Raw genomic sequence first — 26,058 nt, 5'->3', positions numbered from 1 at the left:
CTACTAAACAGAATTTTTAAAAAAAAAACTATCCCACAGTAAATAAACCTAAAGATGTATTAGAACAATTTCCATGCAGTATTTTCTGGTTCGAAGATGCTGATAATATCTCATAATATCTAATAAGATAATAATAACTAATACTTTCCCTTAAACTTTCTTCCACCCTGTTAATTAACCATATGTCAGGTCTGTGTAAAAGAGAGAGAAAAAACCTGAGGACATCCTCTACTCTATTGACCAGAGGTTCTGGCCTGAAGTTGTAAAATTACTACACATACTTTTCAAACACAGAAATAATTACATTAAACTCATTCTTATTAGAATCAAGCACTGACTTAAACATCAATGGACTTTGTAATATTTCACTCGAGTTCTTCATTTATAGAGATATAAATCTGGGTTTGCTGTTATGTGTGCACAGTATAACCAAAGGCCTTTCTTCACTCTGAGAAATAATAAACTCTTCTTACATAAGAAATGTAATTGAAATGAAGTAGAAGTTTGCTATAAGTCTCTACACGGTTATAGATATTGTTATCAATATAAGCAATATACAGTATTAATTAAAATAAAAGTGCGCGCGTGCGTGTGTGTGGGCACGTGCATGCTTGCTTTAAGCGCTCGTGAGTACGAACACGTACGTGTGGCCGATGTAAGTCCGCGAGAGAGCGAGCATTCAACTCATCCACCACCTCCACCACCTCCCTCACCACGCTAAGCAAAAACAAAACAAAACAAAAAAAAAGTGGGGAAATGGCGAGAGAACTCCAATTGTTTTCGAGTGCCATCCCTCCACAGCAGAGACATCGCTGCGTGTGGTGACCTGAGTGACGTCAACAAACGGTCGTGCACAGCGTCATCCCAGTAACGGCTGTGTGTGGGTGAACTGAGTAGCGGGACTTTATCAGACTTTCTAAGTTACACACAGATTCTATCGGGTTACAGCTCTTATCACAGACAGTGCAGTTACCCGTGGCAGCACCTCCGAGGTAGGTTAAAAAATGTCTGCTCTGTGCGCTTAGGTGAGGAGTTTCACTGTATCTGTACACAGCTGTTCACACAAACATCCTTTGTGAGAAGATGAACTAACCGAGTGTAAGTCTGTTTATACTAATTGCTTTATTTGCTTTTCTTACATCAACGCCTCGTATCGAAATTAACAGGCAAATGAATTTCATATTAAGCAGACTTTTTATTAGAGCTCTGTTGTCAATGAATAAAAGTAAATACATGCAAGAAAAATAATTATGGTGTTGAGTGCAGAGTCACTGTACTTAATGTTTTCAGCTGTTTGCGAGGCTGCTGTTTATCAGGCTGGTCCATCTGCTGCTGTTTATCATTCCGGTTTATCTGCTTCTGTTCGTCATTTTGGTCCATCTGGTGCTGTTCGTCACGTTGGTGTTTTTCGGTGCTCGGTGTAACGGTGTCTGTTGTTACTGATTTGTCAGCATGTTGTTACAAGACTGATGACTTCTTTGACAAACCGTCAATGTCCTTGGTGAAAAATCAGTTGACGATATATTATTACCTTATGTCAAGACTTACCTCGAATATCTTTTTTCAACTCAATTAACCCTGGTGACCCTCGTACGCTTGAAATGTCGGTGAGAGCTGGAACGGAATCTGTTAAAATTCTTGGCGATATTTTATGACAAATCTGCTGGATTGCACTGTTTGTTGTCTCACCTGATTGTAAACCCATTTATCTTCATATCAAACGCCGTCCAAAGTGTTCTTCAGGTCTGTGGAGACATCCCACCCTGATCCCGTTAATGTTGGTCACAGATAAAATTGTCCAGGTCATATAACCTTTTGTTGTCGTGACAGTATTTTAGAGTGAATTCAAGAGTTCATAAAATCAAATAATTCTTTTAAAAGACATGGACGCTACATGACTTTAAAATTGAAAAAGAAATTATAGGATTTTACAATTGCAAATAGATATCATTATATACTAAACACCTTTCAGTATTCCCACACTTAACGAAGACTACTTTTAAAAAGAAGAAATACGTCTTTCAAACTAACAAGAAAACCCTTTCTTGAAAATATCTTTTTTTTGAAGAAATCAAACGCATGTAGACTCCACAGAGCCAGGGGTCACGGCCAACATTACCTTTTCCTCATCATTATTATAACAAAATGACATTAAGGATTTATCAACTCTTCTAAATGAAGCTTTAAGATATGCGTTGTCGTCGTCGTCGTCGTGTTGTTGTTGTTGTTGTTGTTGTTGTTGTTGTTGTTGTTGTTGTTGTTCCTGTCAGTGAGACCGGGGCATTAGCAACTTTTTAAAACTTCTAAGGTCCTTGGGAACCCGTAAATTAGAAGTCGCAGCAGGTGCGAACTGAGAGGCTCACTGTCTCTAGGGACCCAACATCGGGTGAATTTTCATAGAGAATTTTCTAGAAGCCTACTTGAGTGAAGTTTAAATTGGAGACCTCGTGTGCACGATAGATTGCCTACCCACCCCCAAAATAAGTACAAGAACATTCAGCTATCATCATTGTCATCGTCGTCGTCGTCAATAACGTTTTAGATGGCATAGAATCACATAAAAGCAAGAGTGCTAATCATACTTTATATGGAAACTTTTGACTAACATAGAAAGTAGGCATCAATCAACGTCAAAATGAAAAGCTAAAATCGACTTCCAAAACTGAGCAGCCTCAGACAGGCTCATAGGACAGCTAGTTGAAAATAAGATTCATAAAGGAATGAAAGCCACATGAAAGTCGTAACAAAAAAATAATACAATAGGAAACCCAACGCCCCACTTGATCGACGGCGGCTCATCCTCCTGCTAACGGCCGTGTGGGGCCGGGGGCACAGTACTAGGGCTAGCTGGGGGCTAACACCGGAGGCAGTCAGCTAAGTTGTCCAGTTCACCCTCCTGCATCGCATTCACCATCCAGTTAGTGTTTAAAGACACACCTTTGTCTGGGCCTCATCTTCTTTGTCTGAAGTTGTCTACAGCGTCTATCTTAGGCTCATAAAAAGAAAGTAATTTGCTATTATCTACCCCGAAACACTGCTGTTCAGGAAAGGTTTTTTATTTTGTTTAGGTAAGTAATGTTTTTTAATGTTTCTCGCTTTGGATTTGCAATTGTATCATCGCTCGTTAAAAATATAAAGCATTCAGTAAAATAAAATAAAAGAAAGATTTCGTTTCTAAAATACTCTACTTCGTCATATACATTGTGTGACAATACGGAGTCGATGGTGTTTTATTTTTTTCCTTTTTTATTTTCATATCACCTGTTCGGTTTTATATATAAATACCGGCGAAAAATGAACTTTGAAGCTAATTTTTCTGCAAATGATAATTGATTAACGGATGGGTTTTGGAAGCTGAAATTTACAGGTTAGGTTTAGATCGCCTTCATCTACCGATATCTGCAAAAAACACAAACCATTCAGGTTGGTCTTCAGCACCGTGTAGAGGGCTCCTTCATCAAAATGTCCACAACCCACAACCTATGTTCATCCTCATAAAAAATACTGTCTACAGTTTTGCTCGCTATCTAAATGTCATCGCCATGAGAACTGCGTACAGCTGTTTGTCATCGTAACCGTCGACATTCTTGATATATATTGCAATTTCTTTATTGCTTTTATTTGCACTTTTATTACCCGCCATATCATCATCATCATCGTCGTCGTCGTCGTCATCATTTAGTTTTATTTATGCTTCTCGATCAGGATGGCCTTTCTGAACTTGGTTTTATTTGTCTTTTTCCATTAGTTTTATTCCACTTCAGCCTATCGAGTCCACATCCGTTTCTCCGGAAGCCTCAGGATGGGCAAACTGCGGAAATACCTGCAGGTGAACAGTCGACTGGGTCGGGCCATCCTCGCGGAGTTCATCGGTACCTTTCATCATGGTGGTAAGCTGCTTGTAAGTCGCTCGTAAGTCAGGTGGTCAGACGTGGCGAGCGTTGGTCAGACGAGGGTAGCCGTTGGTCACCTGCTGTAGCGTTGGTCAACAATCCTGCTTAGGGTCTTTGACTGGTATTTCGGTACGATTATCCCCAGCAGTCCAATCAAATTACTTTTCTTAGGAATGTTCCTCGGACGTTTTAATTCCTCTAGAGAGTAAATAATTTAATCTTTCACAGGTGCTGCATGACATGACATTTCAGAGTATTGTAGAAGACTGCTGTACATTCAGGCCGAATATTGGATTCTTTGTGCTATTGTTGTGTGGGAGTGGTAATTATTTTTGCAGAGATTACAGCAGAGTCAACTGAAACTTTAAAATGCGTCAACAATCCAATAAAAAAAGTTTTCATTTATTATCCCCTTGTATAATATCTGTTGTTCTCATCTGCAACGTGTCGATCATTATAGGCATTCCTATCGTTATTTTTGTCTCAAGATTAACTAGGTTTAGCAGCATAAACACCTGTGAGATTGTTGAAAACGGATGTTGAAAACAAACTTGACACTCCACGCTTCTTATAAGATTAGTGGAAGTCGGGTGTGTAGAGTAATGACTTCCCTAAATGTAAGGTAACATTATTAATATAAATATTAATTAATATTAATTAAATATATATAAATATACATTATTTTGGTAACTTATCTTTTGATAGTCAGCAAACTCTGAGAACCGTATGACAAAAGACGTGTGGGGGCTGAAAGGGGAGAGGGGACGGAGAAGTTGACCTTTGCACTCACATTGTTCGACCACTAGAAATTTAAAAACTGGTCAAGAAGGAAAAAAGCACACAGTACAAGAAGAAAAAGTCGAGTTTATTGTACTTGATGGTAGCCCTCGGTCCAAACACCGACACGCTTTTGTCTGCCACCATGGACTTGTAGACAATCTAGGCTGTAATTCACGAGTGTACTTATCAGATTGTTGATGTCAACATTTCATTTGTGATCTTCCCAACTGCTGTAAATCCGCACTAAAGATAATCGGATAGCTTTCACTTCGCCTGTTTACAGAACGTGCAAACAATGCCATAAACATGGGCGGGGCCTATTGCAGGACAAGTAAATATTCTGTTTGTTTTCAGTATTGCAGCAAAGAATGAGCTCTTGCTTTCTCCACCAGCCTGTACTAAATCTTGTTCTTGAACGGAGAGACACTTCGACATGTGAAGTATCTGAAAATATAATCATTTACCTTGCTTGTTCAGGGTGTTTATTTTCCTCTATATTTCATTTTCTCGGAGATGAATAATTGCTGGACTGAGATCGTCAGGTCCTACATGCTTCCTCTTTAGGTTTAAGTCAACAGCCACTTATTTTTTTATTTTTATTTTTACAAAATTACCTATCGAAAGTTGGAGTTGTTCTATGAATTTTGTGATGCTGTAAATGGCGCAGTAATTAGTCGTCATTGAGGGTTTATGTCTGGATTTATGGCGAGAAGAATATCACTCTTATGTAAATGACTCTGGGTCAACCCCAGTCAGCAGCACAAGAATCACAACAAATAATATCCAACAGATTATGTATCGTTAACATCGACATTGCGTGTTTCTGATGTCTCCGCTACATTTTATCCCTCATGAGAATTGTATCCGTGATGAGAATATAAAATACTTCCCTACATTGTCTTGTTTATCACCTGTTTTTCACCGGTCAGTTTATACCCCGAAGATGTGCATTATTTAACGCCAATTAACGCCAAGCTCGAAATACTCAAAATAGTGTTTGTGTACCTCTGTGGTAGTTAGGTGGGTGGGTGTTGAATTTCTTACTTAATTTCGTGGAGGCAAAGTCTAGAACTAGAACTCATTCATGGGACAGCATCAGTAAGTTTGAACACAACACCTGCATAATGGGCTGCTGCACTGTAAACTTTTGTTTATTTTTAAATGACTTGGTTGAGCTCTAGACAAGATAGTAATTTCCTAAGATCTGAGTGACTAACTCCCTCTCAACTCCTTGTGAAATAAGGGAAATAGTCTCTTATACAGAGTTAGCCTCGTCACTAGAAAAAAAAAAAAAGCTTGCATCGTAGTAGACTTGTTTTTACACCTTACCGACTCCCCTTCAGGCCAAGATATCCTGCTGCAAAGTTAGAGCATCCATGGATATTATTGTCTGGCAGAAGGTCACTGAATCATGGTACCAAGCACTTTTCTCATAATCACGATCAAAGCACATTAGCTTCCCCCGGGGGGAGCCTACCCCTACCCCTACCCATACCAACCTCACAGTCGTGGTCCTGCGTTAGTTAACTGCGTGTCGTTTCATGCAGCGAAAGTTAATCATCCAACATTATTTGTGTAAGGTGAATGGTGGGTGAGAGAAATACTGATAACTAATCTTGATCGTCACTGACTAGCGGCTAAATACCTTGAATAACAAAGTCCTGGAAAAGGCAACGATCATATTTTCCCCTAAAATTTGATGAAATTTTGAACACGCTACTTTTAATAGATTATTTTCAAAATAAATTTTGAAATAGATAAACTTATTTCCTATTACTAGTGGCTTATAAATAAACTGAATTTTTTTAAACAACAACTGCGTGGGATAATGACCAAGTGATTGTCAGTTTTAAAATCTGATTAGCAGGATTATTTTTATAAATTTCTTTTCTTCGATGTATTTGACACTTTTCAATATACAGACTCAGCAAAATGCTGGCAGATTTTTCCCTTCACCTTGTAACATAGGCGAAAAAGCTGAAAACATGTAAAAGATTGATGTGTTGATCACCGCGCACGAAGTTATCTCCCCATAAAAGCGCTCTTTACGCAGAGAACATGCGGTGCGGGCACAAACTAAATGTTTAGCCACAAAAATAAAAACATAGCAGAAGATTGCATCGGTGATTTCATATTTCTGTGACCTGCTGCCATTTTTAATGTTTGTTTATTCTCTTTTTTGTTTACCACCGCACCAACAGTGCTGCCCTGTTTCACAAGATGGCCGCAGCGCCATGTCCACATTCCTTTCTGACCTGAAGCTGAAAGCCATTTAGGTTAGGCAACTGACAACAGAGGAATTGTACTGGTAAACTGAAGAAGATCAAGCGAGCATGAAAGTGTAGCCAACAGGCTCGTGTGGCCACTTGCCTTGTCCTTGAGATTAGCTGGCCGCCTTGCGACTAACCGCCTTGGCCCATTGACCTCGTTGTCGCTGCTCTTGCTGATCTGTCGTCAGCTGTCGTCGCCGAGTGAATTTCATTTCGAGGGTTTGAGCAAGCGCCCTAAATGCCAAGCCAACAAGAATTCGTTCCATTTATTCGGCTCACTTTAAACTTGTAAGATGTTCGCCTTTCTTGGGAGGTTGTGGGTGAGGGGTGTGTAGGTGAAGCCACGCAGACAGGTGAGCGAACGCGGTAATAGAATCACAACATTTTCTGCTTTCAGTGTTAAACGACAAAGCAACACTTTAACAAGAAACAAAACTCATTGAAAAATGACACACTCGTTTATCACAATCACAAGAAAGTATGTAGTTTTCAAAATAAGATAAACTTTAGAATTATACTAATCACATTCAAGGTTTGCAAGTCAATGGGCCAAAAAAAAATAATTAAATAAAACCAGCTCGATCTGTCTTCTTTGATTAATGCCTTTGTTTTGTAGTAAAGTAGTATTTTTTCCCCTTTCTTTCGATAAAGGGCTAAAAGTAAAAGAAAAAAAACTTTTGGTTGTTCTGTCACCCTCGTAAATAAAGATTTGTTATTTTCTCTCTGTGTTCCTCCACCTTTTTTGTACTTTGTGAAGAATTACATCTCAAGCATTGGGCCGGGAGTAGAGGGTATAGGCGATTTCTTGATCTTTGCACATTATTGCCTCTTTCTGTCACCTGTGTATCTCAACTACAGACGTTGATATGACGGTTGCACACCATGGCTGCTTGTTTCCTTTGCAGACATTCGCCGTTGGCTCTGGCATGCAGTACATATTCAGTGAAGGTGAACTGAGTAGTTTCTGACAGTCAACTTTGCGGGTGGCCTGGGTCTGACATTCGGCATATACTGGGCGGGAGGAGTGTCAGGTGCGTTATCTTCGGCAAACTGAACTTGAACTGTAGTTTGCTTTTCTTCTTTTTTTTTTTTTTTTTTTTTTTTTTGTTTTTTTTTTTTCAAATTTCTTGCAGTATATCTACGCTATCGATCGATGTATGCAAATACCGTTTGTACAATATTATCGATTCTGTATTAAAATTCATGCACCCACCCACCAATACACCTCTTCATTACTTAGCCTCATTTCAAGCACATCTACCCATCCCCAATACTCGTCAGAAATATAACACTGAAATCATTAAATAATAATACTTCAGTAGCTGTAATATTTAATAAATTATTAAATTAGTTTGTGTTGTGTACAGAAGATATTTGCGTCTGTCTGTTCCCATCCCACCATTCGATCTTTGTGGTTTAGGTGGTTCTCTGAACCCTGCAGTGACCCTGGTGATGTGTTTACAAGGCGCCGTGCAGTGGCCGCTGTTCCCCTTCTACACCCTCGCTAACCTAGCGGGCGCCTTTGCTGCAGCAGCCGTGCAGTATGGTGTTTATTATGGTATGATGGACACACAGAATCACATCTTATAATTTGTTTCATTATGGTATGGTGAACAGGCAGAATCACAATTGATAATTTGTCTCATTGTAGTATGATGGACCGACAGTCACTTTTAATAGTTTCACTCATTCGTCTCGTTTCGAAACACTACTTAAGAAAGATTTTTCCATTACTAACAACGAGCAAGCACGCGCGCGCGCATACACACACTCTCACACTCACGTGAACACTCATACAGGAAATTTTGATGTCAAACTCTCCTGTTCAGAAGAACTGTTCATTGCTACAGTTTTCGCAGATAACATAGACTTTGCTCTAATTTCTCCTGTAACTCTTGTGTGATATATATTCATGTAACTCTTGTGTGATGTATACTCCCTAAATCTGTTGCCCTCGTTATCTATCGTAGATAGATGATTCGTTGGACTACTGGCAGGTAAATTATGCTCATTCGCTTGCAAGTTCTAGTTTACTGTAGTTTGTCGGAAAGAACTGTGAGCGCTGTTCACTATTTCAGACGCTCTGAATTCATACGACGGGGGACAAAGAAGAACTTATGGCGAGAAAGCAACGGCATCAATTTTCTCTACCTTCCCCAACAGCAAAATATCCACCCTGAATTGCTTTTTTGACCAAGTAATTTTACACAGCCATTGGATAAATTTCATTAATTAATTTTACAAGCCAGTGTCTGAATTTAAATAAAGCAATTTTCTTAAATAACACACATTTCTTTTAGACAACAACTGTCTTAAAAGAACGTTTCTTATTTTCCTGAATTTCAATACAATATGTGAGGGTCGTTCTGGATAAATGTTTCAAGATCTTCAACTACCAAGCCGTTCCCAATTCAAAACCAAAAGTTTATTTTCTATTTTATTATCTTCAATGTTTTGTTAAAAATATTCTTAATTCGTGACGATGGCGTTTTTAAACAACCAAAACTGACAAACATGAACTCACACAAGAATGATATTTTTTAAATGTAGTTTCTTAGTATTTTGAGTTATACAAAAATATTCATATTTTTGGCAGGTGTTTGGCACCTTCATCCTCTGTGGCTGTATCCTAGCAATGACTGACAAAAGGAACATGATGCCCCACAAAGGCCTCTTGCCTTTGGCGGTTGGTGCGATTGTCTTTGGTATTGGGACCTGCTGGGCCTACAACTGCGGCTACGCCCTCAACCCCGCGAGAGACCTCGGGCCTCGCATCTTCACCGCCATTGCAGGCTGGGGAGTGGAGCCCTTCAGGTGGGAATATCTGCCTGGGGATTGTAACTTTTCAAGTGGTAATGCCAGGCTGGGGATTGAAACCCTTTCAGAAAGAATGTGCTTACAGATGTCTTCCTATCAACAGAACCTCCCACCCAGGCATGAACCGATACCTCTAGTAGCTGCTAACATCTGTATTAACCGACTAATGACTTTTCTCATTACATATCAACTAAATTTTGTGAATCAATCGCCTAAGAAGAAATAACAAGAAACATTCACCATTTGTTGATGTGGGTGGTGATTCTTAATAGAAACGTTATTTTGATCAATCCTGTCTCGTCCCTTTCATACTAACGGTTTCAATCTATTTACCACAAACTGTCAATAGTTCCGGCCCTCCAGTTAGCACAAAGTATCAATATTTCAAAGTTTCAATACTATGAACTGTTTTTATCTCTGTCCAGTTTCCGGAACTATAACTGGTTCTGGGTCCCGATCGTGGGACCCATGGTTGGCAGTTTCGTGTCCTGGCTCGTCTACAGTTTTTTTGTGCAGGTCAGTACATCATCATCATCTTCATCACCAGCCTTCACACTTCCGTTAAGCATCCAGTTGCCTATTTGGTATGGCCCACATAGCGGGGTCACTGAGTTTTACGTTGACTTCCGAGAAACTAAGCGACGACGACGACTACGACGATGATTGATTGATGATGATGATTGATTGATTATTGATTGATTGATGATTATGATTGATGATTGATGATTGATGATGATGATGATGATGATGATGCAGCTTCATTGGCCAGCATCAAAAGAGGAGATCATCGCGACAACCAACTCAGTGACAGTCACAGTAGATGGGAAAGTGGAAGTGGCTGCCAACAGGACAGGCGCCCTCTATCGAGGTTTGCAAAGTCTTTTCAATCGTAAGCTTGCACTTAAAATTGTGTGTGGGTGTGTTATCGACAGGACACCTTTACGTGGGAATAATGACAATGTGCAATGATTATGTGGGGTGGCGATGTGTGCGATGATGTCCGTGGTGCGCTTGTTGCCTTGTAGTCATGGAGATTTGCGATGAAAGCTGGATGACTGAGTGACCAACGTGTTATGGATGCTATAATTCTGAAGCAAGAGCTCATTAGTCTAGTCTCTTGGCTGATTGGATGACTCATTGCTTTGTTTCTAGAGCGACTGGATTGCTTGGTCGATGGTTTGTTTGTTTGGCTAATAAGTTGACAGCTGTACTAACCAGACGACAAACTATGCAAGCCTTCCATCCCTTGTATTGTTTCAGAACATTCCCTCACGGAATCCACAAGAAGACTCAGCATTTGACGACCAGGTAGCAGGGTCTTGCCTCTAGTCTCGCGTGTTGTGCATCTGGTGAGACATGGCGAGCCCTAGCAGAGACTGTGGTACTCAGTGCACGAGTCCACGTGACTTGTCAAACAAATGTCGCGAGGACTTCAGACTCTATCTTGGTAGTCCAGCTCTCCACAAGATCCGGTCCAGTGTGTTTACGGTTGTTTTTTATGCCAATGCCAAATCCCTGCTTACTTGTCATTAGCAATCAAACTAATGAATACTAGGACGGTGAGTTCATTACAGAAAGACTATCTGCTTAACGTTAGCTACCAAGATGGCGTCTTACAATGTCTTGGCTACAGTATACTCATGGGTCTTCATAATCAGAAACGAAACAAACTGAAGAACTCTATAGGTCATGTAAGGTGAGTGCGGCTGCGACTAGAAATTCTTTGTTGCGAGAATGGATGGCAAATGCGAGGATGAAACAAAATTCGGGCCCTCTTCTCTTCTCCCACGTTTCTTGTTTAGGTCCATCCCGTTGTCAGCTTTTTTTTTAAAGGATAGGGTTGTATCATCAGATATAAGTTTTTTTTAAAGGAGGCATCAAGATAGGCAAAATATGTATTAAGGCTGATTACAAGCATCATACTTCCCTGTCATCCATTCGATCTCTAAAAGACAGTGAACCTTTCATTTGGAGTTCGAAGAACAGGACCGTTGTCTTCTTCAGACACGATCCATGATTCAATACAAGGTGACTTGGTATGGCTGTGGTGATCGGTTAAAGACCACTCGAAGCCGAATTTATAAAGTGAAGGTAAGTCGTTACCTGTGGGCAAATTGGAGAAATCAAGGAAAAACGTCGTTTCCGTAGTTGCGACCCACTGTCCAGACCTACCTTTTTTTTTTTCTTTACCTCGGGGTATCTTTGCCACCGATTTAAAACTAGTCCTCGTGGTCTAGACATCACTTTGTAACTATTTAGATGAAGATCCTTACCCTCAATTTGTCCAGGACGACTTACATTTGCTTCATGAACACAGCTCTAGAAACCACAAGAATCATCCATAGAGCCACAAGACTAAGAACAACACTTTTCTTAAGACAAACTTTATCTACAACAATGTACACATTATGGCTATATACCATCTTTAAATCATCGTGAAAAAGAATAGCAAATACAGTTTTGTATATTTTCTGCTGACATAAATGTGAATATCAGGATAACTACTAAAGTATGTGGGCGATGGCGGTGTTTTTGTAGTTTTATTGGTCTGAATCAGACCTCAGGTATTAGTAGTTTTTATTATCTCTTGTTACACCTAATGCACATATCTTACAGTCCACTCATGATTTGTGTCTTCAAACAACACACATTTGTAGCAAAAAGAAAAATATAAAAAATTTAACTTAACTTCAAACAATAAAAAAATGATAAACTTTGCACTTGAGCTTTTGTTGACTACCATGAGTCAGTTTCTTCTCAATGCCTACGAATAGTAGGGGGTCGTACTATCCTTGCCAGCATTTTAACTGCAAGCACTTGCTGGAGATACCTCAGCCCTAGCTGTATTCTAGAAAGGTGTCTGTTGGTAACTGCTAGTACATCTGCCTTTCCCCTCTCACTGACAAGTCCTAGAATTTTAGATCACAAGTTTTAAAGTGTATGCTGTACCTGTGTCAAAATATCACACAAAGAGGTAAACCGCTTAATTGACTAAAAGATGATTGGAAAGGATATCTCATCAAAACAAATGTTATATGTCCTGCTTACAGAATAGTGAATCAACAGGCGCATAAAGGAAAAAAAGTCATGAGTCAACTGAATTTTTCCACGTTCTTCAAAACTGGATAAGATCAACCATCTTATGCAAAACTGAAAGCGACATAAAAAAGTTAATCTGAATAAAGATGCAAAAATTACTCACTCAAAATTTACAAAATTTTATGGGCAATATTTTCTGCAATAGAAATGTTTAACAAGAGCAATCAATCTCTTCTTGCTATACTCACTAAAATATTTATGCAATATGGTTTATATGGTTGGTTGATTGGTGAAACATGTTTCCACCAGAGGTGATTTCACACTAGGAAGTGAAAGGAAGAGGAAACTGAGTGCCCAAAGAAAACCCCGAGAGCCAGCTCTGTAAACAGGCATCACTGTCACAAAACTAGTGTTTTAACCCAGGCTTCTTACTGCAGTGATGACAGCAGGAGTGTTTTAACCACTACACTACCAGGTCCCCCTGCAACATTTATACCATGATCTGATGACAAAAATACTTCACTTACTGAATTGGTATTCCAGCTTCGAGTTCTCCTGCATGTTAAAAATATTTACCGAGGTTTGTATTTAACGCTGTGCCAGCAACTAAGGCTATATCATGGTGACAAAAAGTAATTTTACCTTAAAAAGTTTAGGGATAAAACCCCCCAAGTAATATAACCATTATATTTTTAAAAACCAACGCAAGCAGTAAACAATAATGTAAAATAGCATTGCCATAGGGACTGAACAAATGCGGAGAAAATAGATTTACAGTTTGATGTTACCAGCAAGTGTAATTTGCCAGGAGACTAACATGCAGCCTGGGCAGCCTGAGATACCAGCATGGCCAGGAGCCCAATAAAAAGAATGTTCACAGAGACTACTTACACTGTTAACATGTGACTGAATAACCAATACCAATGAACACTTTTCACTTATCTTTTTAAAGAAAAAACTCATGGCAAAAAGAAGCTTAGAAAATTCTCTTTATCTGCACGCAGTAGCAATGTGAGAAATATCTTTTGCTGCATCACTGAAGATCCCCTTTCTTCAGATGAGCAAAGTGTACATTACAATACATTCCTGTTGGATAAACATTGGTCTCCATTTTATTTTCAAAACCATCTGTCTGCGCCATACTCCATGATGAATCGAAGTCTTCAGGTTCTTTCTTTATAAAATGAGTTAACTTGTTCACACAAGATGATTCCTCACTTCCAGGCATTGTAATCTCTGTCCCCGTTGTGTTCTCACAACTGTGACTACCTATCTGTGTCATAGTTTCACCATTCCATGTCTCAAAATCCTTTGGCTCTTTTTTAATAAAGTCAGGATCTATCAGGTTTATATCCTCATTCTGACTTTCAGTGTTCAGGCAACGTGAATATGAAGACTTCACATTTTTAAGAGTTCTTGTTCTTTGTGGTTCACTCTTAGGTGTCAGTAATGTTATCTCATGGCTGCATATTTTTTTTGTTATTACTGTCCCTTGATGTGGAATATGACGGGGACAGACGTTCTGTCACTGCCTCTTCCGTCACATCACAAACCCCCAGCTGTGTACTGAGTGCAGGGCATTCTTCCTCACTGCTGGCACTTGAGTCAACAGGGCATGCAATGGTATAAGGCAACTGATCCAGTGCACCGACATTGTATAGACATGAAGCATCCATATACTGTTCACGGGGAGTGGAAGATGTCATGCCTGCAAAATATTTTACTGCATATTAGAAATTTTTATAACTTGGTGTCCTACTTGCTTTCAAAAGTGACCGATCCTTAACCATTACGATGCCCAAAATAAATCTGAAAAAAGTATTCTAAATCTTGCTGAGTACAAATCATACTTTAGCACTATGCCCCAGGCTTCATTTCTCAATAATTGTTTTAAGGTATATTACTGAACATAAAGCAAGAAACCCTGTCTAATAATAAGGTATGTGGCATAACCAGGTTTTTCAAATTAGACAATAGCAGTGCTAAATAATATGGGTTAGACTTAGAGAATCTGAAACTTCCGATCTAGACCATGAGGGGTCTTAATAGGGAGATCAATCAATCAGCTTTTATTCCACAAACCACAACTGTTGGTTGTGTTTTACAATGTGCCAGTGATTAAGGCTATATCATGATGAGTAGATAATGTTACATTAAAAGGTTGAGAAAACACAAAACCCCAAGTGATATGATGACATCCTTAACACTAAAAGCCAACATAAAGAATACAATATAAAAGGATAGTAAGATATACAAAAAGGGGTATTGTGGCTTAAAATGCCACCAACAAACAAGAACCTTTAACCAGAATCTAACAATATAAAAATGTTAAATCTGATGATAAAACCCTATCATCTTCAAAAATGAAAACTAGCTGATGATGGGATGGACCTAAACAAGAAAAACAAGAAGCCAGCTGCAAAAAATTGCTGGTGGATACTCTGGAGACCAGGACAAGTAGTTAAAACATGTACAACAGTAAAATTTCCAACACCTAGCAGCATGGTCCAAACTATAAGAAAAACAAAATACAGACTTTTTCCAGAATAAACTTCATTCACCCAGTCCACGCACTAATACCACAAGCATATTTTGAAACTTTTAGGAGTAATCAATACATATATCTTTGTCCAAAAATACAAAATTATTCAAGTGCGCTCTTTAAGACAACAGAATACTCTAGAAAAAAATTAGTTTTTAAAGATTTTACTTCCTGGACTACTTTGAGCCCCCTGTAAATGATAGAAAATAGTATAAGAGAGAGGGGTGGGCCAGCTTTGTCACCCAGACAGAGAGAGGCTGGGTGTTCATCACCAGCAAAAGAAGCTATGCCCATGTATGATGCTATATCTGGATTTTCTTAACTATGGAACAAAAAGAAGTATATATTAAAAATTGTTCTCTAAAACTAACTTAAACTATTAAAAAAAGTATTTCTTATGAAAATTATAAAAACAAAATAAAAGCAGAATTGCAGTGAAACTCTCCATACATAACCTTGTAATGTTACAACCTAAAAAAAAAAAAGGCTTGCAAGCACATCTGTACAACTATTACTTAAACAGATCATTTTCATGCTACTTTCATCTTAAACCAGTTCCTCTATTGTAAGGGAAAAGACCAGTGAGGAACAGCAACCAAGACTAAAATAATAATACAGCATATTTATAAAGCACTAGCACCATCAAGGGTCACAGTGCTTTACATTTACAAATACAAAAAGATGCATGAACACATACCATTTTAGGGCAGAAGTGTAGGCATCAAATGTAATCTTTTACACAATATGCATGCACATAGCATGCACATTCTCCTACACAGTGTGAAGGAAACCAGAGTACCCAGAGAAAAACTCATGGTCGGCTCTATAAACTGGTGTCATACCCAAAAAGAGAGGTATATCAGAACCAAGATTCGAACCCATGGTATTTGATTCTCCCTGTTGTGGTAAATCAGCATAATCACTGATGTAGGCTTCATTATTTTCCTACATGTACATACAAGAACTACTTACCAATGTTACCAATATCTGGATTGTCTTCCATTTTAATCGTTTTCAAGACAATTTTAGGACACCCAGTACCAGTCTTTGAAGTCCTGTTTTTAAAAAAAAAAATTGACAATGTGAGCTGATGGCAGGAATAAAATGATCCCAGTACTCAGAATTTTTTTTTTACTTGAACCTGTTATATTTACCAGATTAGTGCTCATGGAAAAGATATACTTTTAATGCACATTTAAAAGACACAAAGACAGGTGGCAAATATAAAAGGGAAGGGAGTTTTACTCCTCTGCTACGTCATAGCTAAAATGCCAAAATATCAACATATTTGCATGTAGGCTGATGTTCATAGTTTTTTATAATATATATTTTAAAATGCTTTGGTAACATATGCAGGAGAATAACGTACAAAATGTTAATATACAGTGATATACTGTTAATATGTTAAGAAAACAGTTTTTCTCACATCATCAACAGCCTGAAATGTACTATTAAAAAAATTCCATGCTTCTTTGAAGCCACACCTAGAGATAAGACTTAAGCAGATGAAAGCACAATTTGTTCCCTTAACCTTTTAACTGGTCTTTTATTCTTCACAGGGCATGGGTGCTTGTTTTCTGTAGGTTTACTTAATGGCTGCAAGTTTATGTCATCATTTCCTTCAGTTTTTGTGAGCTGCAAGTATAAAAGAAAAGCAAATAAAGAACTACCTTTAAGAAATGGTTATCAGTCTTAAAATAACTAAGTTTTTAGAGTTAACTGTAATTTTGCCTTTCTGTTGTAGCTGTCAGTAGTGATTGACAACTGTCTGCAAAAGTTATCAATAACTGTTTCATGTTCACATACCAAGTATCTAAATCCGGGATGGGGAACATACGGCCTGCATCATTTAATCCAGCCAATAGCAGATTTCAGTAAATCTATGAGCTTTTTTGCATAGCAACTTAAATTGATATTAAGTGAATAATCATAATGTAAATTTGAGTGATAAGCAACAAACGTTCATTACAGGGCAGACAGGACATTCGAGTACATGACGAGACAGACATATTATTCTCATCGGCTGACTATAACCTATATAGATGATTTTGGAGAAATGTGCATGCATGTGGCCTTAACTTCAAACCAAGAGTAGACCACTTCCCGTTTTATGTTGGCTGTTGATACACACAGCGTTCATGCCCATAGAGACATGGACAACATATGAGGAAAAGAAGAAAAAATAACATACGAATGGCGGAAGGATAAACAACAGGAATAATGACAAATACAGAAAACGCAAAGAGGAACTAAGTAACAAGGACTGAGAGTATCATGATTTTGGAAAGGAAAAGTAGCGATAAGCAGAGAAGTTGGGGAAGGGTGTGATAAGTTGTTAGGAGTAATGTTTAAGCATGTTTTCAGTGCACATTTAAAGGAGTCAATTGTGGGTAGGTGGCGGATGTGGAAAGGGAGAGAGTTCCATTGTTTTGCTGCACAGTAACTAAAAATCCTGTGACCATTTGTTTTTGCTGTGACCATTTGTTTTTGCTGTGACCATTTGACAGGAATGATGTCATCAGATGAAGAGCATAGATGTCTAGCTGGAACCTAAGGGAAGAGAAGTTCATAGAAACAGTCTGGCCAGGAGCCAGCAAAGAAATTAAAACATAGCACGGACAGTTTGTGCTGGATGCGAAAGCAGATGGGTAGCCAATACACAAAACAAAGGTGAGGAGTGACATGGTCCCACTTCCTAGCTCTAAGCACCAGACGTGCAGCGGACTTCTGTACTTTCTGGAGTTTATGAAGAAGGTATGCAAAGCATCCTACAAGCAAGGAGTTGCAGTAATCAAGCCAAGAAAGAACAAACGCACAGACTGTTGTTAGTGTTTGTAGAATGTGACGGATGGCACGGATTTTCTGTAGCTCATAATAGGCAGACTGACTGCTGTAACTTGTTTGTCAAGAGTCATATCTGCAGTGACAATGAATTCCAGATTCCTGATGGTTGACCCAAGGGTCATGGTTTCCCCCACCTTGATGTGATTTGGTGGACAAGCGAGCGAGGGTTGATTTCTTCTTTTTGAGCATAGGAGGGCTTCCATTTCATCCTCATCGAGTTTAAGTTTGTTACCATCGAATCATTCATGTCACTTACATAGGCTTCTGTGGTACTAGAAGCACAATAAGACTAAACAGGTGGAGTGGAGCAGTACAGTTGCATGTTGTCAGCATATGCTTGATGAGAAAACTGGTCAGATTGGATGCATGATTAAGTGGTTTGTGTACAAAATGAATGGAACAGGGGCAAGTACTGAGCTCTGAGTGACCCCACTGGAAAATGGAACACGGTGCGATTTTTTACCATCAACAAACAGCATGCATCCTTTCAGTAAGATAGGAATTGAACCACGAAGGTGCCGGTCCAGAAATTCCAAAGAGCCTGCGGAGTATATGAAGGAGCAGAGTGTTCAAATGCAGCAGACAGATTCAGTAGAGTTAAGGCAGAAACATCACCACTGTCAAAGGCAGATAATGTCTGTGGTCACTTTAGAGTAGTTTTGGTACTGTGAAAAGGTCTATATCAGACCTGGGCAAGGGACGGCCCGCGGGCCGAATCCGGCCTGCCTCCTGTCTCTGACCAGCCCGCCCGCTGGCGAAGGGATAGTATTTATACTATATATACAGTATTGGGTAAAACTGAGTTAACTATATTAGTCCGGCCCTCTAAAACCATCCCAATTTCTCATGCAGCCCCTTGGGAGAATTAATTGCCCACCCCTGGTCTATATGCTGACTGAGCTTGGGGAATAAGATGGTGCTCTTGTAAGTAGGCCCAGAGCTGTGACAAAACTACTTTCTCTATGATTTTAAAGACAAAAGACAAGCTGGAAACTGGGTAGCAGTTGTTCAACACATTAACGTCAAATGAAGAAGTGACTCACCAGAGAATTTTTAAACAAAGATGAGAAAACACCTGATGACAAGCTGATATTTACAATAGTTGTGATGGCAGGAAGTAAAATATCTAAGCACTCAATAAGAAGGTTTGTGGGCACTGGGACTAACTGGCAAACTGTTGGCTTGGCTTTCAAACGAATCCCCTTACACTGACCTCAGAGACTGGGCAAAAGTTGGTCAGAGAGCATTCCAGGAGAATATCACAAGAGATGCTATGTTAGTATATATTCTGTCTCCTCTAGAAAATTTTTAGTTAGAAACATATTTCACAGACTTCAAACAGCTGTTTCGCTATAATTTTCATGATTTTCATTACCCATTTTTGGCCCAAAGGCCACGATATACTACTAGTCATCACCAACTGAAATACTTGCTTATTTTGTGGAAGACAAATAACAGGGGACATTAAAAGGACTAAGCAAACAATTAGACATAAATGCTAAAGATGTATTGAAAAATTTAAAGAATAATCAAACAATGAAGAGCATAAATATATGTAATAAGGATTTTATCAATGCTAAAGGAGTAAAAATTACATTAAAATATCCTTATTGTGCCCTTTCCTTTTTGGTATATAACTGGTTTCTTCAAAATGTCATCACAAATTCAATACACATTTAGAAATGGAAGACATCTTCAACGAATTAAACATTACAGGCACTACAACAAAGTAAACAAGAAATGAAATTAGTTTTAAATCTAACAGTTTTTAACTGGCGTGCACTGCAAAAGCAATTACTTTAAACTCATTTACCCATGTGTTTGCTTCCATGCATTTACTAATGCTTTCACTTGAGTTCTGGAAAAGAGCAAATATCAAAATCAAATACTTCTTTCAAACTTTCAATCAAATACTTCTTTCAAACATGTGACAAACGGTGTCAAGTTAAATATAATTTCTTACACATAGTCCTTGAATGCAGCATACATCACAGACTACTAAGAAAGTTATATGCACAGGGATAAATATCTAAACCAGTCATTTCAAAATCAAGTAGCATCCAGTCCGAAGCAAAATATTTATTGCACATAATGTGTTAATAGCATAGTGAATGAAGCAAAATTAAATTACCAGGGTATCAGTGCTGACAGATGTATTAGTGCTGACAGGATGAGATGAAAAAATTTCATCCAGGGCCTATTTGAAAATATAAAACAAAGTGAATGTCAACCAATTTCAGGGAGAGAAACGATTGAATGAAATTATTGTCATGCATATTAGTGACAAAAAGTTTAAATATTGATATCTTATGGTAACAGCAAATAAAATGTCTTTGGTGTCAAGAAAAAGTGCAAAATGTTGTAAGGGTTTGTGAAAACATCCAGAGTTTTCTGACCACACTGGAAGGGATCTCAAATGCATTCCTGCAAAATGTCTTACTCTTTAGTGTTCCCGTTTTACATACGTCCCACGAGGCTTTGCCATGCCTGGCAGCTGATTTAATCTCACAACTGGTCTGTACAGACTGCCAGTGGTGGTAGTGATTGTGGAAATTGTACTTGTCATTGTAACAGACTGTAAGAGCACAGTACTACATGCACTGGAAGTTTTGGGGTCAAACTGCCCTTTTTCTGAACGAGAGAAAGCATGCTTTTGTAAAGTAGGCACCGACCCTGGGATAAGACGCTTTTGAGGCACCTCAAAACCCTCTTGCTTCTTCAGTGAATATGTTACTGGATCAGAGAGCTTAGATATAGAGAGGGTGCACTCCTTCTTTATCCTTACTTGTTAAGAAAAGTAGTGACGGAGTTGCATCCCTTCGAAATGTGATGCTACGCCGCAGTTGCTACTATCAACCACTACTAAACAAAGTCGTCGCTAGCAGTGTTTATCTTTGGAGTAAATGTCTAGGTGTTTGCGATATGAAATGACTTTTATCTAAGAACAGATTTTTGTGTCTTTTATTCATGGGAATTGCTTAGATGAGGGTAGTTTGGGAGAGTTTTAATACACGTATGACAGCTGACTATATTTAAAAAGGATAACTTTTATAAATTCAAACCGCACATCCATGAGCACAAATTTGCATTTATTTAAAATCCATAAAAATCTAATTTATGAGAATTTATGAATATGAGAAAAGCCGTTAAAAACAGACTTACACATGAATATAAACAAGCCACATTCAGAAGACTTGCTCACATACTGAGACACATAGATTTCTGTTTACATACAAGCATGCAGCAATAAATTCTCACACAAATCATAATAATCATAATTAATAACAAATCATGATACTACTATTAATAATAATGTATATATTTATATACATTCATATCCCTTATTGTAAGAACATTGGTGGACAATTTAAAGAAAACAATCCTCTCAACATAAACACTGTAGCATGATTGGCTATGAAGTGTGTTCTTGAGTCACTCCTGAAGTCTTCAAAGCCTTCTACTTCATCTTTTTCTTCATTATATTTAACTTTTTCTTTAATAGTCATTTCATCTATCAGTAAAGCACACAAATTTGAGTTTGGATGCAGCTATATTCACCTTGAGTGCTTCTAATATTTTTTCACTAAATCCTGGGTAAAATCTTGATTTTTTGCATTGTCCTCTTTAATGTTGATACAGATGGGAGCAAAAAAATATTCTTCAACAAACGATAGGCCTTCAGACTTGTATGAAGCAAAGAAAGAGCTGTTACCTTGTCATTCTCTGTCCATCTATATCCATTCTTGCTCTTATTATTTTCTCTTAACTGTGATGTAAAAAATGTCATGCTCTCAGATGGAAGAATGGTAGACAGTTGTTTTAAAATGGAAGCTTTTTCTGCTTTTTTTTGGCTCCCCCTGTTTCTGCTATGCTTTTTTGTTTCCTTCTTGTTGAGTTCTTCCATCAGGCTGCTCAGTTTTTCTTTAAGATTTGTGATCTCCATCTTTAATTCTGCTTTTGTAGGAGAATCTGGCACAGTTCTAGAGCATGCAGGCTCAACTGCAATATCTGCTTGTTCTTCTGCAAACAGATGTATAAAAAAGATGCTTATAATGTACTGGACAATATCACCCCTCATCTTATAAATATTTTCTTAATGAATGAAAAATAGCAAGAAGACATATGATTTAAAAACAATTACCATGCAAGACTACAGCTTTCTGTAAAATCCTGGGCTGCTTTGCAGAGGTAGGTTTGGACATTCTGTCCATTGGTCGTTTTCTTGAAGACGTTACCTACAAATACAGGTACACAGAAATGTGATTTACAGATTTTGCACCTATTAGCATAATGAAAAGTAGTTAACAGTAGCCAAAATATCCAATAAATCTATATGTAGAATCTGTACAAACACACACACATTCAAACAGACCTTTTGCAGTGCAAGCTATGATCATCATTAGCCTTATGTGTCAATAAGACTGATCTCTCATGATAAATGTTAACTAAAAAAATAAAATATCACAGAAACAAAGGCCCATGATGGTAAAATACGGCTTAGTAATATATAGTGGACTATATTATTATCTAATAATCATAAGTTATCAACCTTGCATGGTGGATTTGGAATGGAGAAAACCGTGGGTACAGCATTCCAGACAAGACTTTTTTTTTGGGTTGGACAGTTGTACTGACTTTCCTCGAAATGATCAGAACATAGACAGTAGCCTTTTCCATACACATCAGATGGTGTAAGATGGTCAAAATCTTTCCTTCTCGTAAAGTCCATCCATATTTTGCACCTGTTGTAATGATTTTTTCAATATATTAATAACAAATCTTTTTATAACACCTCACCCCAGTGACGAATGCCTTAAATAAAAATATTATAACAAATTTAAATAGGTTAGTAATCAGATAAGTGAGAATTCATCACACAGTTTCACAGTATAACCAGTAAAGTCGTTTTAATAATCATAGAAATCGAGCAAACGCGTTGTAGTAGACTGCTCTCAACTACAGCACACTTATGAATCGTAATTTGAGAATAAATTTGTAGCTTACCTCTCTTCGTCCTTTGGGAAATTGTGAAAACGTTTTCCTTTTGAGGTTAATTTAAACCTGCCGTTCTGACAGTTAATTGCAGAACAAAACTGTCCACCTTGCCTCACACGATCACCTTTGCTTGCTAGCGCCATGTCGTTTCTTAACATCACGTTACGAACGATAACTCTAACCGACGAGTTTCCCCTGCGGTCACGAGTGGACCCTCTCGTTATCTTTTCGGACAATACCACGCTGGCAGACTGAGGTGATTTTTTTTTTTTTGAAATTATATTTTTGAGTTAATAATGCGTGCAATATTTTATCATTGGACACTGCCCTGGATTAACTTAATTATTAAGCACATAGACATTGTACTCCAGTTCTGCAGTCATCTTTAACAAATAATTTTAGATGACAAATTTATGTATGTATATTTTGAACATCAATGATCACAAATTGCAAATGTGAGTATCTGAGTTTAAGCATGCTGAAATATAATTATTGAATAGTAAAATTATATAGAGATCTTCAACTCAAGAAATAAATCGAGTAAAAGATAATTTAGTTGTGACTTCTTTATAAGTCACAAGCTCGATCCATTCAATAAAGGTGTTCATTTGACCGATCAGAAAGTAATTCTTGAACAAATTCCTAATATATTCAACCTGTTTATCTCATTCCAGACAAATTTACAAATCATCGGTGATGTTTGCCAGTCCTCGGCAAAGGACAAGTGCGTGACACCAGAGGACAGAGCTTTAATTCTTTAATGGAGTTTACTGCGAGTAGCAAATATGGATTCTGATATATATATAAACTTATACACACATTCATAACATCATTAGTCACTTCACTCTATATAGGATGATAGCATTTACAGGGACACATTACTAGGGTATGTTAAAGAAGGAGCATCAGTTGTCAGGAAAGATCGAGTGGGGTTAGGGCTTTGGTATGGGTTTGCACATCTGTTTTTTGATCTAGAAATGACGTAACTTCTCTCTAGAAATGACGTCATTTAAGCGGGTGCGGATGGGAGCTTAGGCGTGTGGTGTCTGTGAGGCATGATTGGTTATGGTGTGTCATGTGGCGTGACTGGCCAAAGGAACGGGAGGGTTGCGACAGAAAGATCTTGACGGCAAACAGCGTTTTTTCCGCTACAAAACTTCTGGGGAGTGACTTCAGCATCTCAAGTCTTTCGCATGTGGCTCTTGTCAAGTAAAGTTGTCTGAGGTCGGCTCAAAGCTGTCCAAGTTCTTCACTGCAACCCTGCCTGAGAAGTGTGTCGACTTCAGCAATTGACTTCAGAGCTGCGTATATTGCACCAGTACAGGCAGCTGTTTGATGAAACCAGTAGATCGAAGCTGAATCTGGTGAATGAGCGTCGGTCTCTGAGAAGTGCTGCAGTGGAGTCGACGCTTCGACCTAGAGGAACGAAAGGAGCCGGTGTGACACACGGCAAGACCAGAGCAAGAACGCCACGAGTGAGTCTGTGGTAGACAAGACAGTGACAGAGTATCTGCGCTGGAGACCGAGAAGCCGCTGCAATCGACAGAGTGACCCAAACAGATTCTGGGACTTCGAACAGTGGAGGGCCTCCACGTGCACGTGACTTTTGGTGTAACGAGATAAGTGGCGAGCGTGTGTTGTGCGAAGTAGTGTATTGTGTGTGCAGTTAGATTAAAGTTAGTTGAACAGTGACTCATTAGATATCTGGACTAGTAGTAAGGAGAATAATTAGAGTAACGGGACACCTAGATAACGACCATATGTTCATACTTTGAAACTGTTTCATTTTCAGTAATTTGTGTGATCTTGATAATTAATAACGTTCTTTTAATATACTAAATTGCTCGAGGATTTTTTTTTTTCCATTGGGGTTATGCGTGCTTGGGGGCTCGAGCTAATTAGAAGTGTTAATTAATATATAGGCAATTTAGTGTGATAGCACGCGGTAAATGTTGGTGGGGGTATCGACGGTGTGTTAAACCGGTGACAGAAATCATACCTCCTACCAAATCTACGGACTCCTGCCCCAGAGTTTACGACATATTCAGTCTATTCACATGATGATCAGCAAATTAAGGTGAAACACAAATGTGGGTATGCGTAAGATAATTAATTGCTCTGACATCGGAGAACTTTTGCAGTACAACACTATTGGGAAGAATAGAAAAGTCATAGATTTATATCAACAAGTAGGTTCAAATTTCATAAAAGCTGCTTAGACAGAAAGTAAGATCTATTTATAAAAGTAACAATAAAATAACTATATATATGCAAGTCACAGATTAAAACACCTCAAGCTGAATATTTTGTATAAACATCTGGAAAGTCTAAGACATATGCAGGACTGTTTCTTGCTGATTTTAGTTCTGTGTTCAATACAGTACAACCACAACTAAACATGGTTTAGGAGAAGAATGTTTAACGGAGCTCAGGCACATGTTATGCTATATGCAGAATAGACGCTTGAAAAAGTTTGTACCCTTTGCCCTGACTTTTTGCATGGGTGTGTGATGCTCTAGTAGTGCCATAAGAACAATTATAGATGTAAGATCTCATCTTTAATAAGACAAGTGGAAAGTTGGTTGGGTTTTTTGTTTTGCTACAATGTATCTCTTGCCTTATCCTTAGCTTGTAGGTAGCACTTGTTTGGGTTTTTCTTTTTTTTTTCCCCCATAACTGAGCCCACTGCAAATAACAGCCCATTGGAATTGATAATATTAGTCATTTTTCATCTGGCAATTTGATAATAATGAAGTGTGTTTATAGAGTATTTGCCTTCTAAGCAAGCTCACAGCACTTTACAAATACAGTACTAATAAATATAATAATGATGATAGGGAGAAATTTAGAAGCCAAGGTGGCAGGAATTTTTAAGAGT

At 38.3% G+C, this 26,058-nt stretch overlaps 2 protein-coding genes across 6 annotated transcripts; one reads left to right on the top strand and one right to left on the bottom strand.

The window, feature by feature from the left end:
- Positions 1–732: 732 nt before the first annotated feature.
- On the top strand, positions 733–13,661 carry LOC112554287 (aquaporin-9-like). Of its 5 annotated transcripts, none has more exons than XM_025222003.1 (9): positions 733–992; positions 3,749–3,890; positions 7,849–7,974; positions 8,364–8,501; positions 9,022–9,140; positions 9,540–9,757; positions 10,186–10,276; positions 10,517–10,628; positions 11,021–13,661. In XM_025222003.1, exons 4-9 carry the CDS (start codon positions 8,396–8,398, stop codon positions 11,059–11,061), a joined length of 687 nt encoding a protein of 228 aa, XP_025077788.1. In that variant the 5' UTR covers positions 733–992; positions 3,749–3,890; positions 7,849–7,974; positions 8,364–8,395; the 3' UTR covers positions 11,062–13,661. The 5 variants fall into 5 exon arrangements, with proteins under 5 accessions (XP_025077788.1, XP_025077787.1, XP_025077791.1 ...); XM_025222002.1 differs by having other exon boundaries at positions 733–1,098; XM_025222006.1 differs by lacking the exons at positions 733–992; positions 3,749–3,890 and adding an exon at positions 6,663–7,231.
- On the bottom strand, positions 11,934–23,605 carry LOC112554286. The gene is made up of 9 exons (XM_025222001.1): positions 23,190–23,605; positions 22,735–22,927; positions 22,327–22,420; positions 21,898–22,205; positions 20,317–20,382; positions 19,999–20,043; positions 16,873–16,976; positions 16,314–16,396; positions 11,934–14,507 (listed from the first exon to the last, which is right to left on the bottom strand). Exons 1-9 carry the CDS (start codon positions 23,336–23,338, stop codon positions 14,257–14,259), a joined length of 1,293 nt encoding a protein of 430 aa, XP_025077786.1. The 5' UTR covers positions 23,339–23,605; the 3' UTR covers positions 11,934–14,256.
- Between the last annotated feature and the right edge of the window lie 2,453 nt (positions 23,606–26,058).

The sequence above is a fragment of the Pomacea canaliculata genome, linkage group LG13 (genome assembly GCF_003073045.1).
Source record: "Pomacea canaliculata isolate SZHN2017 linkage group LG13, ASM307304v1, whole genome shotgun sequence".
Taxonomy (NCBI): domain Eukaryota; kingdom Metazoa; phylum Mollusca; class Gastropoda; order Architaenioglossa; family Ampullariidae; genus Pomacea; species Pomacea canaliculata.
This window is presented reverse-complemented; position numbering and strand designations above follow the sequence as displayed.

Excerpts from the sequence above, each read along its gene's own strand:
- LOC112554287 (XM_025222003.1), top strand. The coding sequence starts at position 8,396 with ATGTGTTTACAAGGCGCCGTGCAGTGGCCGCTGTTCCCCTTCTACACC. Across the intron at positions 8,502-9,021 it reads GCAGTATGGTGTTTATTATG|ACGCTCTGAATTCATACGAC; the intron begins GTATGATGGACA and ends TCACTATTTCAG. Across the intron at positions 10,277-10,516 it reads TCTACAGTTTTTTTGTGCAG|CTTCATTGGCCAGCATCAAA; the intron begins GTCAGTACATCA and ends ATGATGATGCAG.
- LOC112554286 (XM_025222001.1), bottom strand. The coding sequence starts at position 23,338 with ATGTTAAGAAACGACATGGCGCTAGCAAGCAAAGGTGATCGTGTGAGG. Across the intron at positions 16,977-19,998 it reads GCATGGAAGCAAACACATGG|CTCACAAAAACTGAAGGAAA; the intron begins GTAAATGAGTTT and ends TTATACTTGCAG. Across the intron at positions 14,508-16,313 it reads TCCAGATATTGGTAACATTG|GCATGACATCTTCCACTCCC; the intron begins GTAAGTAGTTCT and ends AATATTTTGCAG.